The 14,261-nt window shown below is 38.5% G+C and overlaps 1 protein-coding gene across 1 annotated transcript in view; it reads left to right on the forward strand.

Moving 5' to 3' along the window:
• The first annotated feature begins 3,834 nt into the window (after positions 1-3,834).
• LOC128865242 (MPN domain-containing protein CG4751) overlaps positions 3,835-14,261 on the forward strand; it is a 54,834-nt gene continuing 44,407 nt past the window's right edge. The window contains exon 1 of the mRNA XM_054105377.1: positions 3,835-4,060. Coding sequence (XP_053961352.1) covers positions 3,976-4,060 — 85 coding nt within the window. The 5' untranslated portion in view covers positions 3,835-3,975. The remainder of the gene's footprint in view (positions 4,061-14,261) is intronic.

Below are 14,261 nucleotides of genomic sequence, written 5' to 3' on the forward strand. Positions count from 1 at the left end.
ACTGATGGAGAAGAGTTACGAATGAGAAAGCGAGTTACGTAGCATGTGAACATAGCATTATTGTCGTACGAAATGAATGGACCTAAAAATTTTGGAAACCGTATAAATATAGAATTAGGCTAGAAAGTAAAATTGTTTTCAGAACGACAAGTTAGTAAGAACTATCGTTTAAAGATATAAGGTTACGACCAATTTCGTATATGAACAAAAAACAAAACGAACAAAGAAATAATTAATAATAAACGATATAATATAAACGAAGTAATTATTTTAACGGAAACGCAAAGCACTGAAATATCGGGAATTTTTGTAGCTTCAAACTATGTTGACATTTATGTCTAGTAAGATTTGACAAGCTATCATGAATCATTCAACGCTAGAACATCGCTTCCAAATTGTGAAAATTTACTTCCAAAAACAAATCTGTTGGCGAAGTTCGTAGAGCAGTGGCTGCGGCATGATCGGTCCTTATTTCTTTCGAAATGAGGAAAAAGCTGCGGTTACGGTGAATGGCGAGCGTTACCGGCGACTCAACTTCCCACACAACGCTCTTAGCAATCAATTTATTGCAATATTCAGATTCATTATAAAAGCTAGTAAAAAATTGGACTGATCGATTCGACCGGGTGATACATTTAAAAAATTAATGCCATGAAATTATCTACCAGGTTATAATACAAAAAATATTAAAAGAATATTTTAATTTTGATTTATTATTTCAAGTTTTCAAGCTCTTACAAAAACACTGTTAACAGATATAATATTAAGTTTTATGAAAGGCCACAATAGATCTTTCAGGTCGCAATGCTTAATCCCCTCATTATATTATTAATATTAAGTGCGCAACTAAGTTCTCGATGTTTCTTGATGAAAATACAAATTTACTCTGAAAAAATGGTTACAAGTGAATCAGCGAAAGTACTGCCGATCGCTGGCTACTACTTTCCCCATCTTTCTGGTAGATCTCGTATATACAGGGTGGGCCATATAGAGTTTGCTTTTTGAACCACTTATTTTTTTGAGAATGGTATCACAAATGACATGTCAAATGTGTTCATAATTTACTTAAACGTTTGACATTTACGAAATGGGATGCTATACGCTTGAACAAAATTGGGAACTATTGAAAACCTATTTCCAAAGTGGTTAGTCTTCATCTTCTTTTCTGATTTTCACATCGGTGGCTACGTCAATAAGCAAAATTGTCAGATTTGAGGCTCAGAAAATCCACACGTTACTGTAGAGAAGCAAATGCATCCACAACGAGTCACTGTTTGGTGCGGTTTTTGGTCTGGCGGCATCATCGAACCATTTTTTTTCGAAAATGAGCGAGTTGTTTTTTCATAGCCTATTCAAAAAGCAAATTTTACATGGCCCGCCCTATATATATATATATATATATATAATTGGCGCGTGCACCCTGTTTGGGTGTTTGGCCGAGCTCCTCCTCCTATTTGTGGTGTGCGTCTTGCTGTTGTTCCACAAATGGAGGAACCTACAGTTTCAAGCCAACTCCGAACGGCAGATATTTTTATGAGGAGCTTTTTCATGGCAGAAATACACTCGGAGGTTTGCCATTGCCTGCCGAGAGGCGACCGCTATTAGAAAAATGTTTTTATTAATTTTAGTTTCACCGAGATTCGAACCATCGTTCTCTCGGTGAATTCTGAATGGTAATCACGCACCAACCCATTCGGCTGCGGCGGCCGAAGAACTACATACGTAAGGTAATATACTAATTAACTATTTACCTACTATCAGAGAACATAAAATAATTGTTTCGAAAATTTCTCCTAGTATTGAAATGTCCGACACGAACTTTTTTATAAGCTACTTGTGCTGTTTTCTGCAACTTACTGTATGCTCATGCGCGCACTTGACGCACAGCAGCTGCGGTTGTCGAGCATTTAGAAGACATACATATTAACATGCATATATGGGTGCAATCATATATACGAGCCGCGAACATTCGACATGACAAAAAATTCAAGACGTTTCCACGACAGTCGGTTCTACGTTACCGAAACGACCCGGATTTATATCCGGCCAAGGACTGTCACTCCAGCAGCATTTCCCGTATGTAAGTATGGGGAATGTTTATGCTGCTACAACAACAACAACAACAACAACAAAAAATTCAAGATTTACCAAATATTGGCAAATAATTCCACGCGAAATATTCTAATATTGACTATTTTCGAATAGTCGAGAAAATTGGCGTATGGGCTCGTTTTATGAATGAAAGTACTTTGCATTTAGAACTATGAGCTCGAATTTATCAATGAATTTTTTGATGATGAGTTTTACTTGTACTGTACAATAGTTGAAACTGTTCAGCGCCGCCGCGACTAATTTAGATTGTTCAGCGCCATGGCAACTAGAATGATGGCCGCTACGTCTGCGTCTATGACTGCATTTTGTTCTTGTAGTCGCTAGGCATAGAATTTTAGCTTTGAACGACATACGCATTTTGAGGAATAAAGTGAGTGCCCTGTGTGTGCTGTTGTATGCACATGCATATGTGTATATTAATAAGCATTGTTTTGCTTGAATTCAATTCACATACATATTTATATTTGCATATGCCATCTTCCTGTGTGCCTAGTAATGAAGCGTTTTGTATACAGAATTTTTTGATTTGTTTGAAGGGATATGGGCACCAAGTGTACATACGCACATACAAATATGTACGTACATGAATATTCAAAAAAAATTTGTTTTAGCATTTGTGAGGCCGGAATTTGATCATTAGGTTATTTACATGAAATATAAGGCGATGCTCGTGAGGTAGGTCATGTTGCTTCAGTGCACACATATGCGTGCAACACTATATTTAATAAAGATGCAATTGAACTTAGTTGTCCCATATATGCAAATACGCTTCTTTGAAGTTTTCCTTTATTTATTTTAAAGTTTTATACTATCTACAAAATGCATACATACAAATGTATGAATATTATTATTCCCTGTAATAAAATATAAATTGAAAAAAATTTGGTTTGCCAAAGGAACAAATAAATGCATATTCAAATGTAAATACATATGTCGATATACCAAAACACTTGTATGCTATGAATTAATTTCGACTCAAAAAATTAGTAAAAATGTTCATCAAATTTGTTTAGTTTTAAATTTACTAAAACGCGCATACCGAAATGTGAGAGGTCGTTTTATAATGTATTTTTTTAAATTCAATCAAAATATTAAAGTTACTTTGATTTGAAATGTTGGCGCATATAATAAATATTCAATCATTTTTCTTCATCATCTTTGTTTGAAAATATAAAATGAATAAATTTTCGTTTATCAAGCGAACATAAAAATGCACAAGCAAATACTTTGCAAAATGCCGTCGGCTATTCGTCAATTTGATTTCCTACAGAAGCCAAAAACTGTGCAGGGCCAATATGCTAAAGGAGAAATCGCTGTAAAACATCTCTGTTAAAAGTTTCACCACACCCCGGCGGTGGTTAGACTTCATTTTTGACAATTCACACTATTCGTAGCTCGTGAGAATTCTCTATATTTAACGTTCTCTGCACCTTGAGTTATTACATCACAGGAAACTGTTATCATTTAGCGCGCCCGGATAATTATTAGATATAAACAATTAAAATTACTCCAACTTTTTTACCCCAAGTTAAATTTAATGAAGTAATTATACATTTAGTAAATTTAATTTTTATTGTAAGTCAATATTGTATTAATGCATAATATACCTTCTCTCAGTTTAAAGTGCCACTGTGTTCATTTAAGCCAACACTCGCGTTTCTCGCGTTGGTTCAAAGCGGAAACAACGCGACTCGAAAGTTGTGCGTAGATGGGCCTTAACATGTTAACAGAAGTCGAACGGAAAAGCCGATAATCGATGTTTGTCTTACATTTCAGTAAATTACATGTCCAGCAGGCTCTTGAATTCCACAAAGTTGTTTACTTGTGCTATATGTTTTCATAGTTGGATTTTGTTTTATTAGTATGAACATTAAACAAACAGAGCAACATGATCGAAAATTGAGTGATTCTGAGCTTGAAATGTATAGTGTGAAATCCACCGACCTGCGTACGTATAAAAAATTTTATACATTTAAAATGAATGTATTGTATTTGCTCTCGTATACATATGTATATGTTACTTTGGTGTATTTCTGCAAACGTTATTTTTTTATTTGATTGCCGGAGAATTGTGAATGGTATTCAGTCTATGGGATTTATGAGGATTCTTGGAGGAAAGGGGGAGTATTTGTAATCACAAGTTTATAATTTCTGCAACAGCCTTACAGTTTTTAAGTAATTTATTAAATTTTGTAAAGGGTTGGCTTTCCATTCCTACTACGAAAGTTTTGCTTATAATTACTAAGTATGTAGATCTAATTTAAAAATGATTACACAGAAGTCTAACCAATTTATCTGCGTTTTAATATCTAGTATTTTATTTTACAAATTATTAAGAATTAATAGGAATAGTTAACGTGGAAAGTGCTTATATTTTGGTTAAGTTTCAAAAAATTTCTTATTACGCTTATTTTACTTAAATACAGACGCGGGAAAGGAACAACAACAACAATATTTAAATAATACTTAATATTTTATTGAAATTCTATTACAAATGTTTAGAAATAATATAATGTGCGGAACGAAGTGTCAAAGGAACGATAATGAGAAAAGAATAAAACAAACCAGAAAAAACCCAGTCAACCAAAAGGGAAATATTTATTTTAGATAATATAAAAAAAGGGTTGTGAAAGCAGCAAGAACAGTCCATAAGCGGTATGAAAAAGAATTGTGCTTCATTACTCTGATATAAAGGAAAAATCTTTGGATTGATCCTTGCCGCACGCTCGCCCAGCTTCCAAATACTTGTAAATTTTTAGTCTTTGCAAAATATTCAGTTTATAAGTTAAGTGTATTTTTTTAAACGGTTTTAATGAAAAAATTATGATTTTCAGGATATTATGCGCAACTGTTTACATGTAGAAGAATAATTTGTTGTATACAAAAATGAACTATGGCATCTTAGAGAATTCAATAAAGAAAAAATCAATGTCAAAGTGAGCTGATTCCTTATATGCCTAATTGCTCTTGAAAAAAAATAGAAGCGTAATTCCACGGATTTGAATCGGAATTTAAGCAAAATAAATCACTTTGTAGAGCTGGGCTTTCTACTTCATTTCAGATAATTAGTTCTTTTGTTCGGTTTTTTGGAAAATTTCCATGTAATACCCCATGAGTTTTAAAAAAAAGGGTTATAAGGGGTACTCTACTATCTAAAAGTGAGGAGGGGTTATAGTTTTTAAGTTATTTGATTTCAAAATTTGTAAAATTGACCAGGAATCCTCCTATTTTGGTTATGACAACAAGCCGAAGTGATGCCAGACATCGTATAAATAAACAATTTTAGAAGATAATAAATGAATAAAAATACAAAATTTTACAAATTATTTCTATATTATATACGTCTATTCATATATATGTATATATACATATACATAGGTATATTTATGGATATATGTAATATATATATTTATATACATATATATATTATATTAATGCTTGATTTTCAGTAAAGTATGTTTGATTGTATGCATTTTGAGTTTACAGATTTGTATTTGGTGGGTGCATTTAGATTTGTATTCAAACAAAAAAAAAGTTATTTATTAATATTTCATACATATATATGTTGTATTTGAAAAAATATCATATATTAATATTTGATATATATATATATTTATACATATATTTTATTTTAAACAAAAATACGTCATATATATTTAATATGAAAAAAAATAGCGCCGCAGGCGAAAATTTGGAATAAAAAATCCCGGTGAGGAACCAGTGGACCCAGCTTTTTCAGCATCAGCATGTTTAGTCCGTCAGAGCCAATGACTTTAGATGGTTTCATATGTTTGATGGCCCCCAGAACCTCGTCGCTGGAGAAAGCAAGCGGTTCACTGTTGTATGGCAGTTTGTGCAACCGTCTGGTGGCACAACGTTTGGATCTGTCGACCGGAGGATGCAGTATAAATTGCCGGCTAAAGTAGCTCGCGCATCTCTTCGGCTCCGACGAAGTACGACCGTTGAAGGTGATATCCACCTTGTCGTTGTGCTTCGTCGGGTCCGACAGGGATCTTACGGTGAACCAGAGCTTGCTCACAGCAGAGGTGAAGTTACAGGACTTCAGATGCTCTACCCATTTGGTCCGCTTGTGTTGGGTTACCAGTCCGAATTGAGGTCGTTTATTCGAGGATCCCTGGGATCAGCCTGACGTAGGCGGTCACGCTCGTTCGCCAGAACAGCTGCTTCAGCTGGGAAATTGGGACGTTAATCCCGGATCCGTCCAGCGGGTATGAAGCGAGCCGCGGCGGCTGTGATCGCCTTGCGGATTGCGTGTTCGCCTGCGCGCACATCGGTGGGAATGGGTAGGGCTACGAAGATGTCCTCAGTAAATTCCGTGAATCTGGTCCAATCAGCTTTGTTAAAGTTGATGTATGACCGGTGATCCGCGGAAACAAAGTCGGCAGGTTTCTCGATCGCGATGATAATGGGCAAGAGGTCTTATGCAAGCGATAGCATAGGTCGCCAGGTTATGCTATTTATCAGACCTGCGCTAGCAATTGTTATGTCAGGCGAGCTGCTGCAATTTCCCACTACCCTGGTGGGGGCGTCGTCGTTTACAGTGCTGAATGTCGAATCGTCTATCTGCTCTGCCAATAGCTGTCCCCTACGATCATTTGGCAGGCTTGAATGACAAAGATCGTGATGCGCATTAAAGTCACCTACTACCAATCGGTTTTCTCCCCTGATGAGCGCACCAATATCAGGGAGATATCCTGCCGGGCAGCAGGTGACAGGGGGTATGTAAATATTATATAATTCGAGCTCGGCATCGCCTGACCGGACAGCTATACCCCGACGTTCTAAGGTACTGTCTCTGCGGTCGATGCCTTCATCGATGAGACGATACTGCACTGAATGGTGGACTATGAACGCTAGGCCACCACCGTTGTCTTGCTCGCGGTCCTTTCTATGCACATTGTAGCCGTCCCTGGTAATCACGGGGGAGCTAGCGTGCAGTTTTGTCTCCTGGACCGCAGCTATCTTGATACCATACCGGCTCATGAAGTCGACTATTTCGTCAATCTTGCTCGTGAGTCCGTTGCAGTTCAGTTGCAATAGCTTGAAGCTTCGCGGGAGTATGGTCGTAACTCGGGGGGTGAGGGATGCGTGATGTTGTCTGCGTTGGTCTTGCTGTGCGTTCCGCAAAATTGGTTGTGGCCGCGCCACTGGGGGCGGTTGCGGGTGCAGGGCTCTGCAGCAGGGGGCAACGTAGTCACGTGTCCACTCACGGGTGGTGTGCAGGCCGGAGCACCCCGGAAAATGGCACCAGCCACTGCAAGAATTGCATTGGGCAGTTGTCAAGTTCCGAGGAACTACGGTCTGACACACGGAGCAGACTGTGCGGGGGACCAAGAGCTGCTGTTTTGTCCCTGCACTGGGGTAGGAGTAGGAGGGTTGTGGGTCGGAGAGGGAGTTGTGTTGCTCGTGGGAGCTCCTTACCGTTGAGGTGTTGGTGGCGGCAGTGTCGCCGTTGAGGCAGAGGCCGCCTGTGAGCGGGAGCAACACGTGGCCACATACCTTGTGGACCACTCCCTGTGTGTCTTAAGGCCTGAACAGGTCTTAAGATGGCACCACCCGTTGCACTGATTACACCTAACCGAGGTGGAGTTCGGGTGGAGCCGTTTGTGGCAAATGCAGCAGTAAAATACCTCTGGTCCGGGGTTGGGTTCGACGCCAGCCCGGAAGAGAAGCATTTGGAGCAAATTTGATGCAATGAGTTGCTCATGTGACGAAATATTGGGGGTGGGATACGGTACACTAGACAGTGCTAGTTTACTGGGGCGGCAGCCCTTGGTTGGGAAAAACCCGAGTGATTCCGGTAACGTAGAACCGGCTGCCATGGGAATATAATAAATACAAGGTTTACTTTTGCTGTGTTAGGATTAAATCGCTAATTATATAAGTAAATAAATAAATAAACTCTTTCAGCTCCGTGAACTACTTAGAATTGTACCGGCTAAGCAAAGAAGAATTGTTTCATATTATCTCACCGCTGCCATTCCAACTGCCCTAACGACTTTTTAATTGCATGAACTCTGTTTTGGAAAGTTTAAGCATTACTTCAAGGAAACTAAAAAAAAAATGTTTTCCTAAAAATTAGAAAATCGTAAGAGAAGTCAACGACGGTCATTATAACGAAGAGTGACTATATTGTTATATGTTAAACTTCTACCTATCGAGGATTGACCCCGATATTCTCAACTTATGTCCCGCATATGAAGGTACTTCACACGATACTATCCACCCATTCATGTGCCCCCTAAATCCACTTATAGTAACATTCATAATCAAGTCTTTGTTCATTTAATAAAATTTGTGAACAAGAATGAAGAGAGCAATATAGACAAAAATAAATAATAATTATAAAATAATCAAATATTTGTGTTATTGGTTCATTTGAAAGGTCCGGCTAAATTGTGGTGTGCGTCTAGACGTTTTCCAAACGTCTAATATTTGTTGTAAGTTGGTGTTTTATGATTGAAATGCAGTCGGAGCCATTATCTGCCGAGGAGCGACCGCCATTAGAAAACCCTTTTCCGATTGGTATTTCGAAGATGTGTACTTCTGAATGGTAGTCATGCACTAACCCATTCGGCTACCGCTGTGTGACTATCATTCGGTAATGCACAGGCTCGAATATCTGTGCTTGGACATCCAATATTACAAAGTTTTTTCTAATAGCGGTCGCCCCTAGGCAGACAATGGCAAACATCCGAGAGTATTTCTGCCATGAAAACGCTTCTCAAAAAAGCCATCTGCCGCTCGGAGTAAGTTTAAAACAGTAGGTCCTTCCATTTAAGACGCACACCGTAAATGGAGAATGAGCTCGGCCAAGCACATAAAATAAAGGGTGTAAGCTCCAATTATACCTATATATTATATATGGTGTAACTCGGTAAAGTGAGAGAAAAACTGCTATAAAATATGATCCATGTCAGTCGAATCCACGATGTACAGAATGCAGAGGTGTGACCAACATCAGACCGTTAACCAGTTCTGAGCGATTTTGAAGGAATCAGCTGATTTTCTGAGATTGTAATCTATCGCCCTTGATGCAAATCGACTATCAGTAAGTCTATTCCAGGTTGATTTTTAAACAGAAAACTATTGCCTTATTTAATATTCGAAAAAAAAATGCATTTAAGAAAACCGAAAGACGCGAAGTAAAAAAAAACTGGTAGAAACCGGTCGGATCACCGTAGCTAATATCCTTGACAGATATATTCAAAAAGGTTTGCTTTAAAGTAATCTGTTGTTAGCGATGATAAGAACAATTCAGTTTGTCTAGTTTCTTGGTTGTTTGTGTTTGAGTAAAGAAAAGAAAACAATTTTTTATTTATACAATAGTGGAAAATTCAGATAAAATAACAAATAACGCATGCTAGCTGAGGAAACAAATGGTGAATTGGAGCTCAATAGAGGTCTATAAGGAGGAACGCCATTGAGTTGCCGCAACCCTCGTAAATACCAACACATCTTTTTGTCAGAGTATATAGAACACATATATTTTTTTCTTTTTACAGGTACCAAAGGTATTAACGGGTAAATAAGTTACTTCGATGGTTATTAGGGCTCCTTACCATACACCCAGTGATTCCAAAATTTGCTGTTTCTCCGCTTGTAAAAATTAGCACATCTTGACGATTCTTTGCTGAGGGTGGATACTAAACCACCGTCATTAAAGTTCTAACTGATGTTTTTGAGTCGTCTTTGTGCTCTAGGTGGATCAATGTATCAGTGAACAACGATGCAAGTAAGCATGACATTCATCGTGTTTAAGATTGTGCTTTTGTCATAGCACCTTCCAAAGTCCAAATGTGATGCTGGTAAGCGATTTTATGACAGATGTAATCAAATAATACACTATCATCTTAACTAAGAAGTTGTTATGTTTGTTGTAACAAAAAAATTTAAGTATGTTGTAAGTTGTTAAGTATGTGTGACCACAAGCTTAGGAATTGATATGTTGCTTCCTCCCATCCTGGGGACTTTCATGAATGTCAGTGAGTTGACAGCTAAGATGAAAGCCATTTTTGACCATTGGGTAAAATTTGTATAATTTTAAGAAAAGCATATATCCATGCTTTGTGCGATACTTTTTTAAATTAGGTGATGCGGAATACTTTCTTGTGCTGACCGGCGCCAATTGGACACACCAAGTGAAGCCAAGTCCTTCTCCACCTGATCTTTCCAACGCAGAAGAGGCCTTCCTCTTCCTCTGCTACCACCAGCTGGTATTGGCTTTGTAGAGTGTTAGTTTTGTTCGTCGAGAGAGAACTTTACTGCTCAGTTGCTTACTTAGTCCAAAGTAGCACTTGTTGGCAAGAGAGATTCTACGTTGGATTTCAAGGCTGACATTGTTATCGGTGTTAATACTGGTTCCTAAATAAACGAAGTCTTTTACAACCTCGAAGTTATAACTGTCAACAGTGACGTGGGTGCCGATACGCGAGTGCGCCGACTGTTTGTTTGAAGACAGGAGGTACTTCGTTTTGTCCTCGTTCACCACCAAACCCATTCGCTTTGTCTCTTTATCCAGTTTGGAGAAAGCAGAGCTAACAGCGCGGTTGTTAAGGCCGATGATGTCAATATCAATATGCTTGTCTTGTAAATTAAATATACTTATGATACATTTCACTCTAGTTTTCAATACCTTCCTTGGCGACACACTTTTTATCTTAAGAAATTTTTTTGGCATATTTTCAAAGTTTAGACGTTTAAGAATATGGCATTAAGAGGATTTTTTAAAATTTCCATTATTTCTGAGTTATAGCTTTTTTGGCATCGGTTTCTATCCGGTTTCTATTCTGAGTTATAGCTTTTTTGGCATCGGTTTCTATCCGTCTTGTCTGAAAACTTTGTTTTGTCAAAACTACTTTTTTCGAGCTGGCGCTAAGGATATCCCGAGTTCTAAAGGACCGACTTACTTCAAATTTGGGGAGGATGTTCTTTATACATTCCTTCATTGGATGGCCTTAGCTCGAAACTATAACTTCTCATTTAGTATTTAAAAAAATCAGAATTGTTGGAAGAATATGCAAAAATAAAAAAAAAAATTTTTGTTTTCAAATTGTCGCTATTTCATTTCTTTTTAACTTGTCCAAGGCTCATTCGATAGCGGCATCGGTAATAATTAAGAATCCGTTTGGTTTTTATTTTTCAGATCCCCAGGATGGTTGGAATCATGGACGCCAGGACACCCTCTTTTTTTTTGGACCTCCTACTTTAACTGCGCATAATTTCGTCACTTTTAATTAATTAATTTTGGGGTTAGTTTTTAATGTAATAATTAATAATCAATAAACAAAATAATCAATCAAAAATGGATATTAAACATTTTTTTGTTTCCTTTGTACAGCGCTTCAAAAACCGGCCGAAATTCATGCCTTTACACTAGAATGCCCCCTTAAATATTAAATTTGGTATTTTTTGTTGTAACAATTTATGTTTTTAAAGACCAGCCGACCCCTTGTTATGCGCTGTGATAGTGTCAGTTTGAAACACAAAATGTGAATGGAATGTGGACCTTGTTTTAAATCTCCTCGGTAAACCCATTATTTCGCTGGAAACACTTGAGCATTCAGTTTATGACGTCAAGTATCATTCTGTGAAACGGGAAAATGGCGATTTCGGTTCACGTTCGGCGTTAAACTTCAACATGTTACACATGAACAATTGTGCAATGAAACGAAATGTTTTACCTTGCCACAACCTTCACGATTCTCGTTCTGTGGAACACTGAAAACAACTGTCAAAAAATTTGTATATGTAAAATAATTATTAACAGTCTATTTACGATTATAAAGGCTGATCAGATTGGAGGTGCTTTTACCAATACGGTTGTTTTGACAGATCATGCGTAACCACTTCAAACTAAATACATAATGTTTTTCAGTATTCATTGATATTTCATCATAGAAAGACTTACGTCTCAACAACGTTTACAAATTGTACAACTGTATTACGAAAATCGTCGCTCTGTTCATCGCGCGCTCAGACTAACTTATGGTTATGTTATATGACCGTCCTACGTTTTTGGCTTAATCGCTACGTGAATAAGAAAAATTGCTGTATTTGGGCTGAAGAGCTTTCCGAAGCAATACAAGAAAAACCATTACAGCCGTTGCAAACAACCGTTTGGTGCGGTTTATTGGCGAGAAAAATCTTCGGCTTATATTTCTTCAAAGACGAGGCTGGGGTCATGTAACAGTGAATGGCGAACGCTATGATAAACGACTTTTTGATGTCGAAAGTTGAAGCCCGCGATCGCCCGTCGTTTCGGTGAGCAATTTATCTCTCGTTTCGGAGCAGTAAATTGGCCACCAAGATTGTGTGATATCATACCTTTGGACTTTTATTTATGAGGGTATATTTATGACGTGGCCGCTGTGGCCGAAGGCGTTGGTGTGTGACTACCATTCGGAATTCGGTGTACGTTGGTTCGAATCTCCGTGAAACACCAAAATTAATAAAAAGAGTATTCTAATAGCGGTTGCCCCTCGGCAGGCAATGGTAAACCTCCGAGAGTATTTCTGTTATAGAAAAGCTCCTTAAAAAGCTATCTGCTGTTTGGAGTCGGTTTAAATCTGTAGGTACTTTCATTTGCGGAGCAACATCAAGACGCACAGCCCAAATAGAGGGAGGAGCTCGGTCAAACACCCAATAAAGGGTGTAAGCGCCAATTACATATATATATATACGTATATATAGGGGTATCTAATAAGAGGTGTTATTTTGATATTCAAAGAAAAATGATATTTTTTAATATAAATGATCGGATGTTTATTTAATAAAAAGAGGAAGGTATGCCGTTAATAGTGGAAAATAACAGCATAACACCAATATCCTTTTCATGAAATTTTCCATAACCGAATTGCAAAGTGGCTGCCCTATGTCCTCGATAGCCTCAGAAATTCCATCTTGAATCGACCCTGGGTTGTTGGCGTAGACTTTCTCTTTCATGTGGCCCCAAAGAAAAAAGTCACAAGGTGTTAAATCACAAGATCTCGGTGGCCAATTGTGATCACCTCTTCGAGAGATAATACGGTCCGGAAACTTTTCCGGTAAAAGATCAATGGCTTCGTTGCTCGTGTGGCACGTAGCGCCGTTTTGTTGAAAATAAACGTTGTCCAGAGCAATATCATCCAGTTCCGGCCATAAAATCATCTCCAATCTAATCTAAATAACACCTGTTATTGGAAAACCCTTTATATGTAGTGAATAACTTGATAGGATACGATTTTCGCGGATTGTTTTCGTATCAGTGTATCCGCATGATTTGAGATACGCCAACAATGGTAAACAGGTTATCAAATTAAAACGAAAATAGTAGCGATTTCAATGAATTAGGAAAATCCTCGATCATACTGGCCAAATGAGAGGTGCATTTTACGAACTTGCCTTTTTTTTGGTGGGTGAGGTAGGGTTCAAAATGCCGTCGCACTTACAGCGACCGTCGTCTACTGCGTCGTGTGGTGTGGCCGCTAAAACGATCCCTCCTCTCCTTCTGGGGAGACACCCTTCCCGGAACTGTATTACTTCTTTCTGTATTACTTCGGGAGGGCCCAGAACGGCATCCATAAAGGACCAATTCTATTCACCCACGTCTGGGTCCACCAAATTTGTAGCCAGCTTTCATGCTGTAGGCTCGTCTTCTTGTGTCTCTATCTGTGCGGCTTCGTTTTGTTGTACTGTGTCTAGGTCAATCCCTTTTTCGCGTAGTGCGTTCGCGAGGTATTTCTTTACCGCGTTCCAGCTGTCCTCGCGTTGTTGTTGTATTGTGGTTGTAGCAGCATAAATATTCCCCGTGCATATACGAGGAATGCTGCTGAAGTGACAGTCCTTAGCCGTATATAAATCCGGGTCTTTCCGGTTACGGTCAACCGACTGTCGTGGGAACGCTGTTCTCGCGTTCGAGCAGTTTGCTGATTATGTTGCTCGGTGCGATGTCGCCAATCTACTCCCTCAGAGCATTTCTTTCCGCGAGCCATCTGTTACAACTAAAAACTGTGTGTTCAGCGTCATCGCTCAGCGCTTCGCAGTATATGCACTTGGAATCGGTTACCTTGCCCATGCGGTATAGGTATCTTCGGAATTATTCGTGGCCCGAGAGGAACTGAGTTAAGCAGTAGTTCATTTCTCCGAAG

This window comes from Anastrepha ludens, chromosome 5 (assembly GCF_028408465.1).
Source record: "Anastrepha ludens isolate Willacy chromosome 5, idAnaLude1.1, whole genome shotgun sequence".
Classification (NCBI taxonomy): Eukaryota; Metazoa; Arthropoda; class Insecta; order Diptera; family Tephritidae; genus Anastrepha; species Anastrepha ludens.